Source organism: Salmo salar, chromosome 07 (genome assembly GCF_965601325.2).
Source record: "Salmo salar chromosome 07, fSalSal1, whole genome shotgun sequence".
Lineage (NCBI taxonomy): Eukaryota > Metazoa > Chordata > Actinopteri > Salmoniformes > Salmonidae > Salmo > Salmo salar.
In genome coordinates, this window is record NC_138297.1 from 61,014,235 (window position 1) to 61,030,617 (window position 16,383).

A 16,383-nucleotide genomic window follows, 5' to 3' on the forward strand; every position below is an offset into this window, starting at 1 on the left:
GCTGATCTTGGGTCAGTTTAGCATTTTCCCCACTAATGGTTAAGGTTGGGGGAGGGGAAGCTGATCCTACCTAGTTGATCATCTGTACCTAGGGGAAACTACACCCCGGAGCGTTCACAAACTCCAGCAGTCCCTGCTCACTCCATTCCAACTGTGCCTCTTTGGGAAGTGGATGTTATGTAAACTGAGGGGGTAACCTTGCCTGAGACCTGAAGACTCGCGTTAGCTCCCCGAGTTAATGCCTTGGCTGTAGCTCAGCGGGCTAACAGTCTTGGCTCGCGCAGTAGACCGAGGTCCATACCCAGTTGGTCACATGTAGTCTAAATGATTGTTGTGATCTGGGTTAAATCTGATGCGGTGGTGGTTGTGCGGTGGTGGTTGTGCGGTGGTGGTTGTGCGGTGGTGGTTGTGCGGTGGTGGTTGTGCGGTGGTGGCTGTGCGGTGGTGGTGGCTGTGCGGTGGTGGTGGCTGTGCGGTGGTGGTGGCTGTGCGGTGGTGGTGGCTGTGCGGTGGTGGTGGCTGTGCGGTGGTGGTGGTTGTGCGGTGGTGGTTGTACGGTGGTTTTGCGGTGGTGGTTGTACGGTAGTTTTTGCGGTGGTTTTTGTGGTGGTGGTTGTACGGTGGTGGTTGTACGGTGGTTTTTGTGGTGGTTGTACGGTGGTGGTTTTGCTGTGGTTTTTGTGGTGTTTTTGTGGTGGTTGTGCGGTGGTTTTTCCGTGGTGGTTGTGCGGTGGTTTTGCCGCGGTGGTTGTGAGGCAGCCATGTGATGTCTCTGCCATAGTAATCAGTGGAGGCGGCTTGGCCTTTGTCTAGGCTTTGTGTCTGCATTGACTTCCAGGTGTGGGCTTGGTATCTCTGGCTCTGTCTCTGCCTGGTTTTCAAAGTCTGCTACTGCAGACTGGTTATCCTTTAAAGCCTGCAGTTGAAATCAGATCAAGTGTCATTGGCGGAGCCCCAAGCGGTTGCCTTTTCATCCCCAGCAAGCATTTTATTGTAGAATGGGAAATGGGACTCAAAGGAGAAAAGCTTTTCTCCTTAAGGTAGTTACAAGTACTGGGTCACCTCCACAGTTTTATTACTGAAATAGTAGGAGACTGGGGGAGGGGGAGAGTCTAGAAGTCTCTATTAGTAGGAGTCTAGAAGTCTCTATTAGTAGGAGTCTAGAAGTCTCTATTAGTAGGAGTCTAGAAGTCTCTATTAGTAGGAGTCTAGAAGTCTCTATTAGTAGGAGTCTAGAAGTCTCTATTAGTAGGAGTCTGGAAGTCTCTATTAGTGGGAGTCTGGAAGTCTCTATTAGTGGGAGTCTGGAAGTCTCTATTAGTGGGAGTCTGGAAGTCTCTATTAGTGGGAGTCTGGAAGTCTCTATTAGTGGGAGACTGGAAGTCTCTATTAGTGGGAGACTGGAAGTCTCTATTAGTGGGAGAGAGTAGAAGTCTCTATTAGTAGGAGTCAAGCATGAATCTAGTCATTGTTGTCTCTAGTGGCCTGACAAGATGGATTCCTCCACTGAGCTGGTCCTGTAATGTTCTTTTAGGAGGACGTTCAGTTTTCAGCCAGACCATGATGACTTGCAGTCAGAGGAGAGGCGGTGAGGAAAAACAGACATTTCAGTGACACCCTGACTACCCCACCCTGCACCACACTGTATAGAGGTGTAGGGGGAAGTTCGGGGCAACTTCCCCCTACACCTCTATACAGTGTGGTGCAGGGTGGGGTAGTCAGGGTGTCACTGAAATGCTGATCTCGAGTCAGTTTGGAATTTTCCCTATTAATGGTTAAGGTTAGGATTGTGGGAGGGACAGCTGATCCTAGATCTGTACCTCGGAGAAATTTCACCCCAGAGCTGTATGGACACTGTCAACACCATTAGTCTCCTTAAATCAGCATGCTTCATAAATGCTTGGCCCTTTTGTTTGACCCATCTTCTGTAATATCCCTTCTCCTAAGCCATTCCAAAGACTAATAGCTGCTACGGGGAGGGCCTACACAGCAAGGCCTCAAGGGAAACATTGAAGCGTCGTCCATATGAGAATCTCCATCGATCACTGTAAGAATTACTGGCTCCATGCCGACAGTATCACGGCCCATTGATTTAGTGAGACGATAAGGACTTCCATGCATGGATATCAAGTGCCACCATGTTCCCTTTGTAGTGCACTACTTTATATGGAAATTCACTATGTTCCTCTACACTATATGGGGAATAACAGGGTTCCATTTGGGATGCAGCCCCATATAGTTAATTTGGAGTGTTTATCTTATGAAGTAGCTAGATAGACCTACAGAGGAAGAGGTAATTAAAGCGCCCAGACTTCTTTTGGTGATAATTATACAGATTTATGACCTCATTCAGCCTTTAGAGACTGAAAGCGCTGTAGAGTATGACTGAGAACCAAATGGCACCCTATTTCCTATGTAGGGCTCTGGGGGGACCATATGGCTCCGAGTTTCCTTCCTGGAATCTAGTTGTTTGTCATGCCATGATTTCACTCCACTCCCACTATAATTGAGGAAATCCTTCTTTACGTTACGAGCCCACAGATGTCCTTGTGTCCCACTAACTCCCGTTGACCCCCACCACACACACCCTTATCACTAGATGGCCATACAGACTTGAAACAGCTCTTGTGGACACAATAATTAATGACCTCAAGCCAACTCCATAATCTAAAGTTTATTTAGTCAGTCAATCAGATATGTTTCTCTCATGTATGGAATCAACATTCTAACTCCACACTGTGGGAGTTGTGTTAATGTGTGGTTAAAATGCACAAAGAAATGCCAGTATACCTTGGGTGTAGGCATTTCCTAAATACAGGAATACATTCTATGCAATTACAATTCTGAAGCTGTAATTCCTAAGTAGGTTTATGGGACTTTTTTCATTTGTAGTCCCTAATTAAATGACTACAGGCCCTGTGAAAACTAAACTTGGGTTCTAGATACAAGAGATTGTATGGATCAACATTGGCATTTTAGGGTTAAGCCTAACCACTCCCTTTGGTTAGACTCACTCCGTTGCTTCTGTTGTATTTCCTGTGCAAATGATGACGCGTGTGTGAGAGACTCGGGACTCTGGTTGGGTGAGAGTATGAGTCAAGCTTCCACTGAGCTGCTTTCCTCATAGGCTGGAGTGGGCGGAGGGCGAGTCTTTTTGCGTCCCTAATGGCACCCTATTCCCTTTACAGTGCACTACTTTAGACCAGGGCCCATAGGACTACTATAGGACTCTGGTTGAAGTAGTGCACTACATAGAGAATAGGGTGCCATTTGGGGGACACCCTCTGTCTGGATGATGTCACTATGGCTAGTCAGAGCCGGCACAGCCGTCTAGGTCCAATGCAGCTGTTTTAACTTTGAATCAAATCATTTCTGTGTAACAATTAAGTACCTTACTGTGATTGTTTTTCCAATAAAAAAAAAAAGAATAGATAGTCATAACAAATAGTAATTTCTCAAGCAAGAATTTTGTTAGGACTGTCTGGGTGCAATCTGAGTAGGGAAAACTGAAAACTAGCTGTTATTGGCAGAGAGGTGTGGAACTCTTTTTGGTCTATTGCCCAAGTTACCACCTTTTGATGTTACCAGGCAGACCAAAACACCATCCCACCAAAGCAGGCTGAAGTTTCAGTCTTTTCAAACAGCCCTTACACTATAAGGGCATTATCATCATTTTCACAGTATTATTCAACCTCATAGTGTGGAAGTATATAAAAAGCATTTTCTGTCTGACCTTGTCCAGACTCCTGACAGGATGTGAAACCAATATATCATTGTGTTATTTGGGTGAACTATCCCTTTAAGAGCTGTAGTCACCTTTCAGCCAATCAGCCGTCCTCCTTAACTCCTCTGTACATCTCCCGTTTGCCACCGTCCACCTGCCTTTCCTCCTGAACAGTGTCTGTCTGTTCTACAACTTCGGCAAGTCCTGGAAATCAGACCCCGGGATCATCAAAGCCTCAGAGGAGCAGAAGAAAAAGGTAAACGCTGGCACTACCCATGACGCTGGCACTACCCATGACGCTGGCACTACCCATGACGCTGGCACTACCCATGACCCTGGCACTACCCATGACGCTGGCACTACCCATGACGCTGGCACTACCCATGACGCTGGCACTACCCATGACGCTGGCACTAACCATCATGCCGATACTACTACCCAACACACCACCATTTTGTTTTGAAATGGCAAGTAGAGTAGGGTGAGGTGTTGCCCGTAGACACTGATCTTGGGTCAGTTTAACCTTTTTCCAACTGATGGTTAATGTTAGGGTTGGGGAAGCGGATCCTAGATCTGTACCTAAGGGAAACTTCACCCCCGGAGCATGGAAAGTGCATGAGTTGAGAATTTGATTAGAGAGCTAGGCACATTGCACAATTTTTCTTTACTAATCAAAAGTAGTACACTATATAGGGAATAGGATGCAATTTGTGACTCACAATGTTCAGCTAGAGGCATCTACTCTCTCTCCCCACAGCTCTGGGAGTCGTCTCTCATTAGCACACACTAATGGAGTATAGTAGGGTCTCCAGCTCTTTTCTGACCCCAGCTCAATCCTCATTGTGTGGGATTGATGAGAGGGCTAAAAATAGGCCCCATTGTTAGTGCCCCAAAGAGCTAACCATGACATGGTCCACTGGGCTGGGCATTGGCCCCATCGTTAGTGCTCTGTAGTGTTAACCAGAGCCTGGTCCACTGGTCTGGGCATTGGCCCCATCGTTAGTGCTCTGTAGTGTTAACCAGAGCCTGGTCCACTGGTCTGGGCATTGGCCCCATCGTTAGTGCTCTGTAGTGTTAACCAGAGCCTGGTCCACTGGGCTGGGCATTGACCCCATCGTTAGTGCTCTGTAGTGTTAACCAGAGCCTGGTCCACTGGTCTGGGCATTGACCCCATCGTTAGTGCTCTGTAGTGTTAACCAGAGCCTGGTCCACTGGTCTGGGCATTGACCCCATCGTTAGTGCTCTGTAGTGTTAACCAGAGCCTGGTCCACTGGTCTGGGCATTGACCCCATCGTTAGTGCTCTGTAGTGATAACCAGAGCCTGGTCCACTGGGCTGGGCATTGGCCCCATCGTTAGTGCTCTGTAGTGTTAACCAGAGCCTGGTCCACTGGTCTGGGCATTGGCCCCATCGTTAGTGCTCTGTAGTGATAACCAGAGCCTGGTCCACTGGTCTGGGCATTGACCCCATCGTTAGTGCTCTGTAGTGTTAACCAGAGCCTGGTCCACTGGTCTGGGCATTGACCCCATCGTTAGTGCTCTGTAGTGATAACCAGAGCCTGGTCCACTGGGCTGGGCATTGGCCCCATCGTTAGTGCTCTGTAGTGTTAACCAGAGCCTGGTCCACTGGTCTGGGCATTGGCCCCATCGTTAGTGCTCTGTAGTGTTAACCAGAGCCTGGTCCACTGGTCTGGGCATTGACCCCATCGTTAGTGCTCTGTAGTGTTAACCAGAGCCTGGTCCACTGGGCTGGGCATTGACCCCATCGTTAGTGCTCTGTAGTGTTAACCAGAGCCTGGTCCACTGGGCTGGGCTGCCGCCTCAGAAGCCTGCTGGTTCATTCGTAGTTCATACAGCCAGCTCTCCTTCCTTGCTCTCAAGAGGGTAGCTAGCTAGTCGTGTTCCCTCTGCAGTCTTCTCATTCCCTCTGGATCCATGGCTCAGCAAGGTTCCTTCTGCTCCCATGACCCCACTCTATCAGATACACATTTCAAAGTTAAACGTTTTTTTGCCAATCTCAATTTCGCTCACAGATAGCATTCGCCTGATTCCAGATCCGTTTGTTCTCTAGCCAATTCCATTGCTGTCCTTGTTTGGCATGACAATGAATGCCAGGGAGTTATAGCACAAACAGAGACTGGCACTCGGGCTAAGATGCTCTTGTCCTTTAACTGGCCCTTGCGCTGCAGCTGCCATACAAATAGAATTTGATTTGATATATTGCAAATCCAATTATTTCTTTCCACGTCTCTCTCACGTCTCTCTCTCTCACCTCTCTCTCTCTCACCTCTCTCTCTCTCACCTCTCTCTCTCTCACGTCTCTCTCACGTCTCTCTCTCTCACGTCTCTCTCTCACCTCTCTCTCTCACCTCTCTCTCTCTCACCTCTCTCTCTCTCACCTCTCTCTCTCACGTCTCTCTCTCTCACGTCTCTCTCTCTCACGTCTCTCTCTCTCACCTCTCTCTCTCTCACCTCTCTCTCTCTCACGTCTCTCTCTCTCACGTCTCTCTCTCTCACCTCTCTCTCTCACTTCTCTCTCTCTCACCTCTCTCTCTCTCACCTCTCTCTCTCTCACGTCTCTCTCTCTCACGTCTCTCTCTCTCACGTCTCTCTCTCACACCTCTCTCTCTCTCACCTCTCTCTCTCTCACCTCTCTCACCTCTCTCACCTCTCTCACCTCTCTCACCTCTCTCTCTCTCACCTCTCTCTCTCTCACCTCTCTCTCTCTCACCTCTCTCTCTCACCTCTCTCTCTCTCACCTCTCTCTCACCTCTCACGTCTCTCTCTCACGTCTCTCTCTCACGTCTCTCACCTCTCTCTCTCACCTCTCCAGACTATAGTTGAACTGGCGGAGACGGGCAGCCTGGATCTCAGCATATTCTGCAGTACTTGTTTGGTAAAGAAATTACTTCATTTTATTATGTCCTGAAGTGTTTTGCATGGTTTGGGTTTAACTTTGTCATTCTGTCAAGCCTCAATCCATTTGTATTCGTCCACACAGATACGGAAGCCCATCCGGTCCAAACACTGTGCCGTGTGCAACCGCTGTATCGCCAAGTTCGACCACCACTGCCCTTGGGTGGGCAACTGTGTCGGTATGTGTAACACCAGCGGCAGTATTTAGCTTAGCAACAACCCATTGCCCAGCAGCCGGAGTTAGTGCAGCTGATTGTCATTTATGTCCACAGAATTCCAGCCTAAGAAGCAGCACATGGTTCTGTAAGAAAAATAAACAAGCTGACACCCATATGAATTCATTAGCTGTTCTGGCAGAGTATAGAAAGGCTGGAGGTGTGTGCGTGTGCGTGTGCGTGTGCGTGTGCGTGTGCGTGTGCGTGTGTGTGTTAGCCGTGAAGCAGCAGCTGCCTGTTTTTCCCTCGACTGTTTGAACTTCCAGACAGATGGGCTCATGAACAGCTGACACGTGTCCAGACATGTCTGCCTGTAAACTTTGAGATGGAAGGAAGGGGGTGTAGGAGGAAAGGAAGGGGGTCCTAAAGCATCCATGCTGTCCCCTAAGAGCCAGACAGGATGGAGCTTGCTTTTTAGACAGGCAGCGACGTAGACGCGCTACAAGTTAGGTCCTCAGTGTGTTGGCCAGGTCCCCCCCCCCCCCCCCCTTCACATCCTTTAGTCCAAACAGTGACTGGCAGCAGCCCCACACACCTGCTCATGTATCTGAGTATGACCCAACGAGCCGACTGACAGATCTGACAACTACTTGGCCTCCTTCAATCCTACTGTACTCTTTCTGTCTTTCTCCTTCTCTCTCTCTACGTCTCTCATTTGTCTTGACCTGGAGAGGAGCCAGGAGGACAGTTAGGGAGCCAGGAGGACAGTTAGGGAGCCAGGAGGACAGTTAGGGAGCCAGGGGGACCAGTTAGGGAGCCAGGAGGACAGTTAGGGAGCCAGGAAGACAGTTAGGGAGCCAGGAAGACAGTTAGGGAGCCAGGAAGACAGTTAGGGAGCCAGGAAGACAGTTAGGGAGCCAGGAGGACAGTTAGGGAGCCAGGAGGACAGTTAGGGAGCCAGGAAGACAGTTAGGGAGCCAGGAAGACAGTTAGGGAGCCAGGAGGACAGTTAGGGAGCCAGGAGGACAGTTAGGGAGCCAGGGGGACAGTTAGGGAGCCAGGAGGACAGTTAGGGAGCCAGGGGGACAGTTAGGGAGCCAGGGGGACAGTTAGGGAGCCAGGGGGACAGTTAGGGAGCCAGGGGGACAGTTAGGGAGCCAGGGGGACAGTTAGGGAGCCAGGGGGACAGTTAGGGAGCCAGGAGGACAGTTAGGGAGCCAGGGGGACCAGTTAGGGAGCCAGGGGGACCAGTTAGGGAGCCAGGGGGACAGTTAGGGAGCCAGGGGGACAGTTAGGGAGCCAGGAAGACAGTTAGGGAGCCAGGAAGACAGTTAGGGAGCCAGGAGGACAGTTAGGGAGCCAGGGGGACAGTTAGGGAGCCAGGGGGACAGTTAGGGAGCCAGGGGGACAGTTAGGGAGCCAGGGGGACAGTTAGGGAGCCAGGGGGACAGTTAGGGAGCCAGGGGGACCAGTTAGGGAGCCAGGGGGACCAGTTAGGGAGCCAGGGGGACAGTTAGGGAGCCAGGGGGACAGTTAGGGAGCCAGGGGGACAGTTAGGGAGCCAGGGGGACAGTTAGGGAGCCAGGGGGACCAGTTAGGGAGCCAGGGGGACCAGTTAGGGAGCCAGGAGGACAGTTAGGGAGCCAGGAGGACAGTTAGGGAGCCAGGGGGACCAGTTAGGGAGCCAGGGGGACCAGTTAGGGAGCCAGGGGGACCAGTTAGGGAGCCAGGAGGACAGTTGGGGAGCCAGGAGGACAGTTAGGGAGCCAGGAAGACAGTTAGGGAGCCAGGAAGACAGTTAGGGAGCCAGGAGGACAGTTAGGGAGCCAGGAGGACAGTTAGGGAGCCAGGAGGACAGTTAGGGAGCCAGGGGGACAGTTAGGGAGCCAGGGGGACAGTTAGGGAGCCAGGGGGACAGTTAGGGAGCCAGGGGGACAGTTAGGGAGCCAGGGGGACAGTTAGGGAGCCAGGGGGACAGTTAGGGAGCCAGGGGGACAGTTAGGGAGCCAGGGGGACAGTTAGGGAGCCAGGGGGACAGTTAGGGAGCCAGGGGGACAGTTAGGGAGCCAGGAAGACAGTTAGGGAGCCAGGAAGACAGTTAGGGAGCCAGGAAGACAGTTAGGGAGCCAGGGGGACAGTTAGGGAGCCAGGGGGACAGTTAGGGAGCCAGGGGGACAGTTAGGGAGCCAGGGGGACCAGTTAGGGAGCCAGGGGGACCAGTTAGGGAGGGAGCCAGGGATGGGGACAGTGAGGGAGGGAGCCAGGGATGGGGACAGTGAGGGAGGGAGCCAGGGATGGGGACAGTGAGGGAGGGAGCCAGGGATGGGGACAGTGAGGGAGGGAGCCAGGGATGGGGACAGTGAGGGAGGGAGCCAGGGATGGGGACAGTGAGGGAGGGAGCCAGGGATGAGGACAGTGAGGGAGGGAGCCAGGGATGAGGACAGTGAGGGAGGGAGCCAGGGATGAGGACAGTGAGGGAGGGAGGGAGGGATGAGGACAGGGAGGGAGGGATGAGGACAGGGAGGGAGGGATGAGGACAGGAGGAGGGAGGGAGGGATGAGGACAGTGAGGACAGTGAGGGAGGGAGCCAGGGATGAGGACAGTGAGGGAGGGAGCCAGGGATGAGGACAGTGAGGGAGGGAGCCAGGGATGAGGACAGTGAGTGAGGGAGGGAAGGATGAGGACAGGGAGGGAGGGAGGGATGAAGACAGTGAGGACAGTGAGGGAGGGTGGGAGGGAGGGAGCCAGGGATGAGGACAGTGAGGGAGGGAGGGATGAGGACAGTGAGGGAGGGAGGGATGAGGACAGTGAGGGAGGGAGGGATGAGGACAGGGAGGGAGGGATGAGGACAGTGAGGGAGGGAGCCAGGGATGAGGACAGTGAGGGAGGGAGCCAGGGATGAGGACAGTGAGGGAGGGAGCCAGGGATGAGGACAGTGAGTGAGGGATGAGGACAGGGAGGGAGGGAGGGATGAGGACAGGGAGGGAGGGAGGGATGAGGACAGTGAGGACAGTGAGGGAGGGTGGGAGGGAGGGAGGGAGCCAGGGATGAGGACAGTGAGGGAGGGATGAGGACAGTGAGGGAGGGATGAGGACAGGGAGGGAGGGAGGGATGAGGAGGGGGGAGGGAGGGATGAGGGGGGGAGGGAGGGATGAGGACAGTGAGGGAGGGAGGGAGGGAGGGATGAGGACAGTGAGGGAGGGAGGGATGAGGGAGGGAGGGATGAGGACAGTGAGGGAGGGAGGGATGAGGACAGTGAGGGAGGGAGGGATGAGGACAGTGAGGGAGGGAGGGAGGGAGGGAGGGATGAGGACAGGGAGGGAGGGAAGGATGAGGACTGAGGGAGGGAGGGAGGGATGAGAAACTGAGGGAGGGAGGGAGGGAGGGATGAGGACAGGGAGGGAGGGAGGGAGGGATGAGGACAGGGAGGGAGGGAGGGAGAGATGAGGACAGGGAGGGAGGGAGGGAGAGATGAGGACAGGGAGGGAGGAGGACAGGGAGGGAGGGAGGGAGGAGGACAGGGAGGGAGGAGAATGAGGGACCAGACAGATGAGGCTTAACTCCCCCTCTCACTTTTCTGTGTGCTGTCAACAGGAAGTGGGAATCACCGCTACTTCATGGGTTACCTGTTCTTCCTGCTCTGCATGATCAGCTGGATGATCTACGGCTGTATCTGCTGTGAGTGGAACACCCCACCCCACCACACCTCGTTCTATTACCCCACCACACCTCGTTCTATTACCCCACCCCACCACACCTCGTTCTATTACACCACCCCACCACACCTCGTTCTATTACACCACCCCACCACACCTCGTTCTATTACCCCACCACAGCTCGTTCTATTACCCCACCCCACCACACCTCGTTCTATTACCCCACCACACCTCGTTCTATTACACCACCCCACCACACCTCGTTCTATTACACCACCCCACCACACCTCGTTCTATTACACCAACCCACCACACCTCGTTCTATTACACCACCCCACCACACCTCGTTCTATTACACCACCCCACCACACCTCGTTCTATTACACCACCCCACCACACCTCGTTCTATTACACCAACCCACCACACCTCGTTCTATTACACCAACCCCACCACACCTCGTTCTATTACACCACCCCACCACACCTCGTTCTATTACCCCACCACACCTCGTTCTATTACCCCACCCCACCACACCTCGTTCTATTACCCCACCCCACCACACCTCGTTCTATTACCCCACCCCACCACACCTCGTTCTATTACACCACCCCACCACACCTCGTTCTATTACACCACCCCACCACACCTCGTTCTATTACACCACCCCACCACACCTCGTTCTATTACACCACCCCACCACACCTCGTTCTATTACACCACCCCACCACACCTCGTTCTATTACACCACCCCACCACACCTCGTTCTATTACACCACCCCACCACACCTCGTTCTATTACACCACCCCACCACACCTCGTTCTATTACCCCACCCCACCACACCTCGTTCTATTACCCCAACCCACCACACCTCGTTCTATTACACCACCCCACCACACCTCGTTCTATTACACCACCCCACCACACCTCGTTCTATTACACCACCCCACCACACCTCGTTCTATTACACCACCCCACCACACCTCGTTCTATTACACCAACCCACCACACCTCGTTCTATTACACCAACCCACCACACCTCGTTCTATTACACCACCCCACCACACCTCGTTCTATTACACCACCCCACCACACCTCGTTCTATTACACCACCCCACCACACCTCGTTCTAGTTACACCACCCCACCACACCTCGTTCTAGTTACACCACCCCACCACACCTCGTTCTAGTTACACCACCCCACCACACCTCGTTCTAGTTACACCACCCCACCACACCTCGTTCTAGTTACACCACCCCACCACACCTCGTTCTAGTTACACCACCCCGCCTCTCGTTCTAGTTACACCACCCCGCCTCTCGTTCTAGTTACACCACCCCGCCTCTCGTTCTAGTTACACACCATTATTTCTTTATTCAATTCTACAGCTGTAAACAACCTAGCTTTATACAGGATGTTTGGCTGCACCCCTGCCCAGTCATGTGAAATCCATAGATTAGGCCTTTAATGCATTTATTTCAATTGACTGATTCCTTTCTATGAACTGTAACTCAGTAAAATCTTTGAAATTGTTAGATGTTATTTTGCTATCTCTCTATTGGTTATGGTGCACCACATTTTGGTTACTACTTTAATTTGTCCATGAATCCAATTATTAATACTGTTATTTCATTTCTATAAACTTGTAACATAACCCTTTCAATCATAGGTTGTCTATGTAATCACTCATACACTTGGCAGTCATAGACTGCAGGATCAGGTTTATCTAGATGGTTTAATCGTCAGTCCTACTCTATCACCCTAGGGTTGTTCCCTAACCTCTCTGCCCCTCTACCCAGACTGGAGGATCCACTGCGCCACCAACTACACCAAGGATGGTTTCTGGCTGTACCTGACGCAGATCGCCTCCTGCTCTCCCTGGATGTTCTGGATGTTCCTCAACAGTGTGTTCCACTTCATGTGGGTGGCTGTGCTGATCATGTGCCAGCTCTACCAGGTTAGAGACCATTGGTTGGTTGTATGTTTAACCTGCATTTAGCCAGGTGAGATAAGTAAAGTAAGCCTGGTCCCAGCTAGAACCACCCATAGGACAGGAGCCTATATCCTGTTTAGAATCATTTTTGTCCATGGGATTCATTTACATCCTTGACCCTCATCTTGACCCTTTGTTGTGATGCCATAGATGGGTCCATTTTTATTTAATTTGTGAAATTGTGTTCTATGCGTGTGTCCGCCCCTCTTCCAGATTGCTGGTCTGGGAATCACCACAAACGAGAGGATGAACGCCAGGAGATACAAGCACTTTAAAGTAACGGCCACTTCCATTGAGAGCCCCTTCAAGTGAGTACTAGCCCTCCCTTCAGGGGCCTCTGCCAATCTGTGTCCTCCTACCCAGAAATACTGACCTGATCCTGGGTCAGTACGGGACAATGTTGCCTTTTAATGTTGTTTTTTTCCCTCATTATTGACTGTTCCAGTTATGGTAACAATGGGTACATTCTGGTGCTTACTTAAAGGGATGGTTCATCCAATCTACGGGCCCGTTTCCCAGGCACAGATGAAGCCTAGTCCAGGACTAAAAAGCATTCTCAATGGAGATCTGTTGAAAGTGCTTTATAGTCCAGCACTAGGCCTAATCTGTGTCTGGGAAACGGGCCCTATATGTTTGGGTGAAATGAATGTTACCTTGAGTTGTCTATGTAGGCCAGTACTGACATAATCCACGATAATCCGTTGTTAACTTTTGCTACAGGCAGTTGCTAGCATGATTTAGCATCGTCCCCCGAATTCCCGTTTGTTAATATTCCCCTGATATTAGCAAAGCTGCACTACCTACCAAAACTTCACCTGATACACATGGTGTTGTACTTGTATCAATGGATCCCTAACACATGTAGAAGTAGTTATTAGGTCAAGATGTCAACATTTTAATTTCTCTCCCTCTCCGCAGTCACGGGTGTGTACGGAACCTCATAGACTTCTTTGAGATTCGCTGCTGTGGCCTGATCCGGCCCAAGGCGATAGACTGGACCACACAGTACACAATCGAGTATGACCAGACGTCCGGGTCGGGCTACCAGCTGGTGTAGAGGAGAGGTGGAGCGACGGTGTCTAGAAGAGGAGGGGGTTCCCCAGGGTTCAATATCGGAGCCAGGCTGTTCTCTGGAGCACTCCCCTCAGACCTCCTTCCTCACCGATTCAGACTGAGAAAACCAGCCAGGAACTAGCATGCTGTTACGGGACACCACCATAAGACCAACACCTACTACTAGTCTATATGAAACCACCTCCATTACTGTACCCACCATGACCTCCGAGCCCCTCCTGGGGGGGCCTTCTCCTCTGCTGGTCCCCCCCGTCTCTCCTGCCCATGGACGGTGCACCGCTGCCAGACGCGGCAGGGAGAGAGGCAGAGGAGAATATTTGTTTGCTGTACTAGAGTCATTAAGCTGTGGTGAAGGCAGTACGGTTGACGGCAGTATCATTTTTTCCCCTTTTTGGTTTATTTTCCCATTTTATTTTTTAGATACATTTTTCACATCGGCCATCTCATTGCCCTGCAGATTTTTATTTTGAATTTCAGTTTTTTATTGTTGCTCAAAAAGCTATTGTTCCTTTTAGAGCTGTGGTGGCTAGGGAGACTGAGGAAGGAAGGCCTTTTAAGGAAGAAGTTGGTTCTTAAGCAGGATTTGATAAGGGATGGTTACTATTGCATGGTCATGTACTGGTTCAAGTCTTTGTGCAAGTTACCCTAAGGATTGCTTAGAATTGCCAAAGTTGTTAAACTTGTCAGTATGTCATAAAATGGCATTTGCAATCATTGGGGGGGTTTATTCCCAGTGGTCTCTTTCACAAGGTATTGAAGGTGCAGATAGGAGCGACATCCTACTTATAATGTGATGCAAGCATATTTATTTTAACTCTATTTATAGATCAAATTATGTTATAGTACCATCTTACTTTAAATTTGTTTTTTTATCAAGAAAACATTAGCTACAAATCGTATATGGATGTCTGACATGGTGCCCTGAGACCTTCACTAGAAAAGTAGGCACACACACACACACACACTAATATAAGAGTAGTGTTAATGAGAGATCAACTAGAGTCAGGGGAAGATGAGGCCATCCCATCCCAGACTGAATGGATGGTTCTGGGAGTTTACAACAAAGGTTCATTCCATGTGTGTATTTTTTTGGTTGTTTGGGGGGGGGGGGGGGGGGTTCTTTTGTTTGTTTGTTTGTCTGCCTATGACAATGCACTGATCACCTTTTTTGTTTCCGGTCTCGTTGTTACTGAAGAAATACAAGCGTACTCCCGCCGCTTCCGACAAACACTTCAATGTTTTCCCGATTTGAAGGAGCTCGGGCCCAATGAGAACAAAGGTATATATAGCCCGAGACCTGCCCCTTCCTCTGGGTTCTCATCTGTTATTGGTCATTACTTTTCCCGCTAGTAGTCTACGCAGCACAAGGACGGACTGAAATGTAAAATATGTCCATCTGTACATAAACCATCTAGTTTTCTTGGTGAGTGATTTTATTTTGTCAGTTGAAGCTGCTCCTTTTAAAACGTTGATTTCATCCAACCAGATGGAAGAGAGAACTCCCCGATCATAATCCAATTGTAGCTTTTAGTGATGTCCGACACTGCTGTCTAAAGGCATTTTAACCCTGCAAACTACACTGCATGTGTGATGCTTGGACATTGGGATGTCGCCATACTGTTGCCTCACCCCCCCCGCCATCCAAGCTGCCCAGTGATAGCCATGTGTCTGTATATAGTGAATGTTCAGTATTTACAACTACTTTCTTCGGTATGTTCGCTTTTGTTTTTTAAATCCAGTGTGTTTATCTTTAGTGCAAGTCCTCTTTCTCAGTCTGCAGGCACCAGATATCAAGTCTGGTCCAGCCTGCTGAAGTGTAATATTTTAATGTTCCATGCTGGCGGTTGGATTATACTCGAAGTAAAGGTTTTTTCTATGTCATAATGCTGGGTTTGTTACACCACTGGATGTACAAGTTGTAAAGCAAGAGAAATAATGACAGTATTTTTTTCTAAACTGAAATGATGCGTGTCATCGTACGCTGTAATCCAGGATAACATTGAGAGGTATGAAGCATGGATGTAGACATCACATCGTTGTTTGTATGCCCTTATGACGTCAGAGCACGGGATGCACCATTGAGGCGATCTCCATTTTTACTTATAAGTTGGCAAACAAACTGAAAGGGTGAAAACTGCCACCTGGAGTGTGTTTGAACAGGTACAGTATAAACGCCACGGTTGGCGATTTACCACCGAGTATAATTCATTGGTGGTGACTTGGATGGAATTATGCGACCCTTCTTTAACCTATAGGAAGTCCCACCCAGTTGACTACTTCAAAATGGTGAAAGTCCTCAATGGCGCTGCCTGTGCTTAAACAGGCTTTTGGGCACTAGAGTCCTCTATGGTATTAAAAGGTCTACCATCTTGTGGGGTCATGTCAACATCAGTGAGGGGGACAGTGGATCATTTTGCAGGCTCACCTACATCTAAAAGGAGCTCAGCGATCATCATAAACAACCTACATGTGTAGAGCTCATCCAGGTTCTGTTTCAGAGAAATATTCACACTAGCCTGAGTGCCACTGTTTGTACACATGCCAATTCCTTGTCACTCATTGTCATGCCAAACATGTTTGACTTGACAATGAGGAATGGAGTTGTCAAGAGCACAAATGGATCTGGGATCAGGCTTTTCACACCGGCTCTTCCAACAAATGTCATTTTTCCCCCAGCTGCCACCATGTGAAAAGCACATGATCATCTACAGTGCCTCTCCGCCTTCTTCAGGACATCACCGTAACCCTGCTTCAGATGTTAATATATTGGGCATGGTTCAATTTTAATGGCTTTAATAATAAAATACATTCAAATGTGAAAATACACATTTGTTGCTCTCCTGTGTTTTCTTCTAAGGCTAAATG

At 50.3% G+C, this 16,383-nt stretch overlaps 1 protein-coding gene across 2 annotated transcripts in view; it reads left to right on the plus strand.

Moving 5' to 3' along the window:
* The window catches only part of LOC106609745 (zinc finger DHHC-type palmitoyltransferase 17), a 67,369-nt gene extending 51,025 nt beyond the window's left edge, over positions 1–16,344 (plus strand). For both annotated transcript variants that reach the window (XM_045722321.2, XM_045722322.2), the window contains exons 11-17: positions 3,856–3,980; positions 6,556–6,618; positions 6,724–6,817; positions 10,388–10,471; positions 12,251–12,408; positions 12,658–12,752; positions 13,363–16,344. In XM_045722321.2, coding sequence (XP_045578277.1) covers positions 3,856–3,980; positions 6,556–6,618; positions 6,724–6,817; positions 10,388–10,471; positions 12,251–12,408; positions 12,658–12,752; positions 13,363–13,501 — 758 coding nt within the window. In that variant the 3' untranslated portion in view covers positions 13,502–16,344. The remainder of the gene's footprint in view (positions 1–3,855; positions 3,981–6,555; positions 6,619–6,723; positions 6,818–10,387; positions 10,472–12,250; positions 12,409–12,657; positions 12,753–13,362) is intronic.
* Positions 16,345–16,383: the final 39 nt, after the last annotated feature.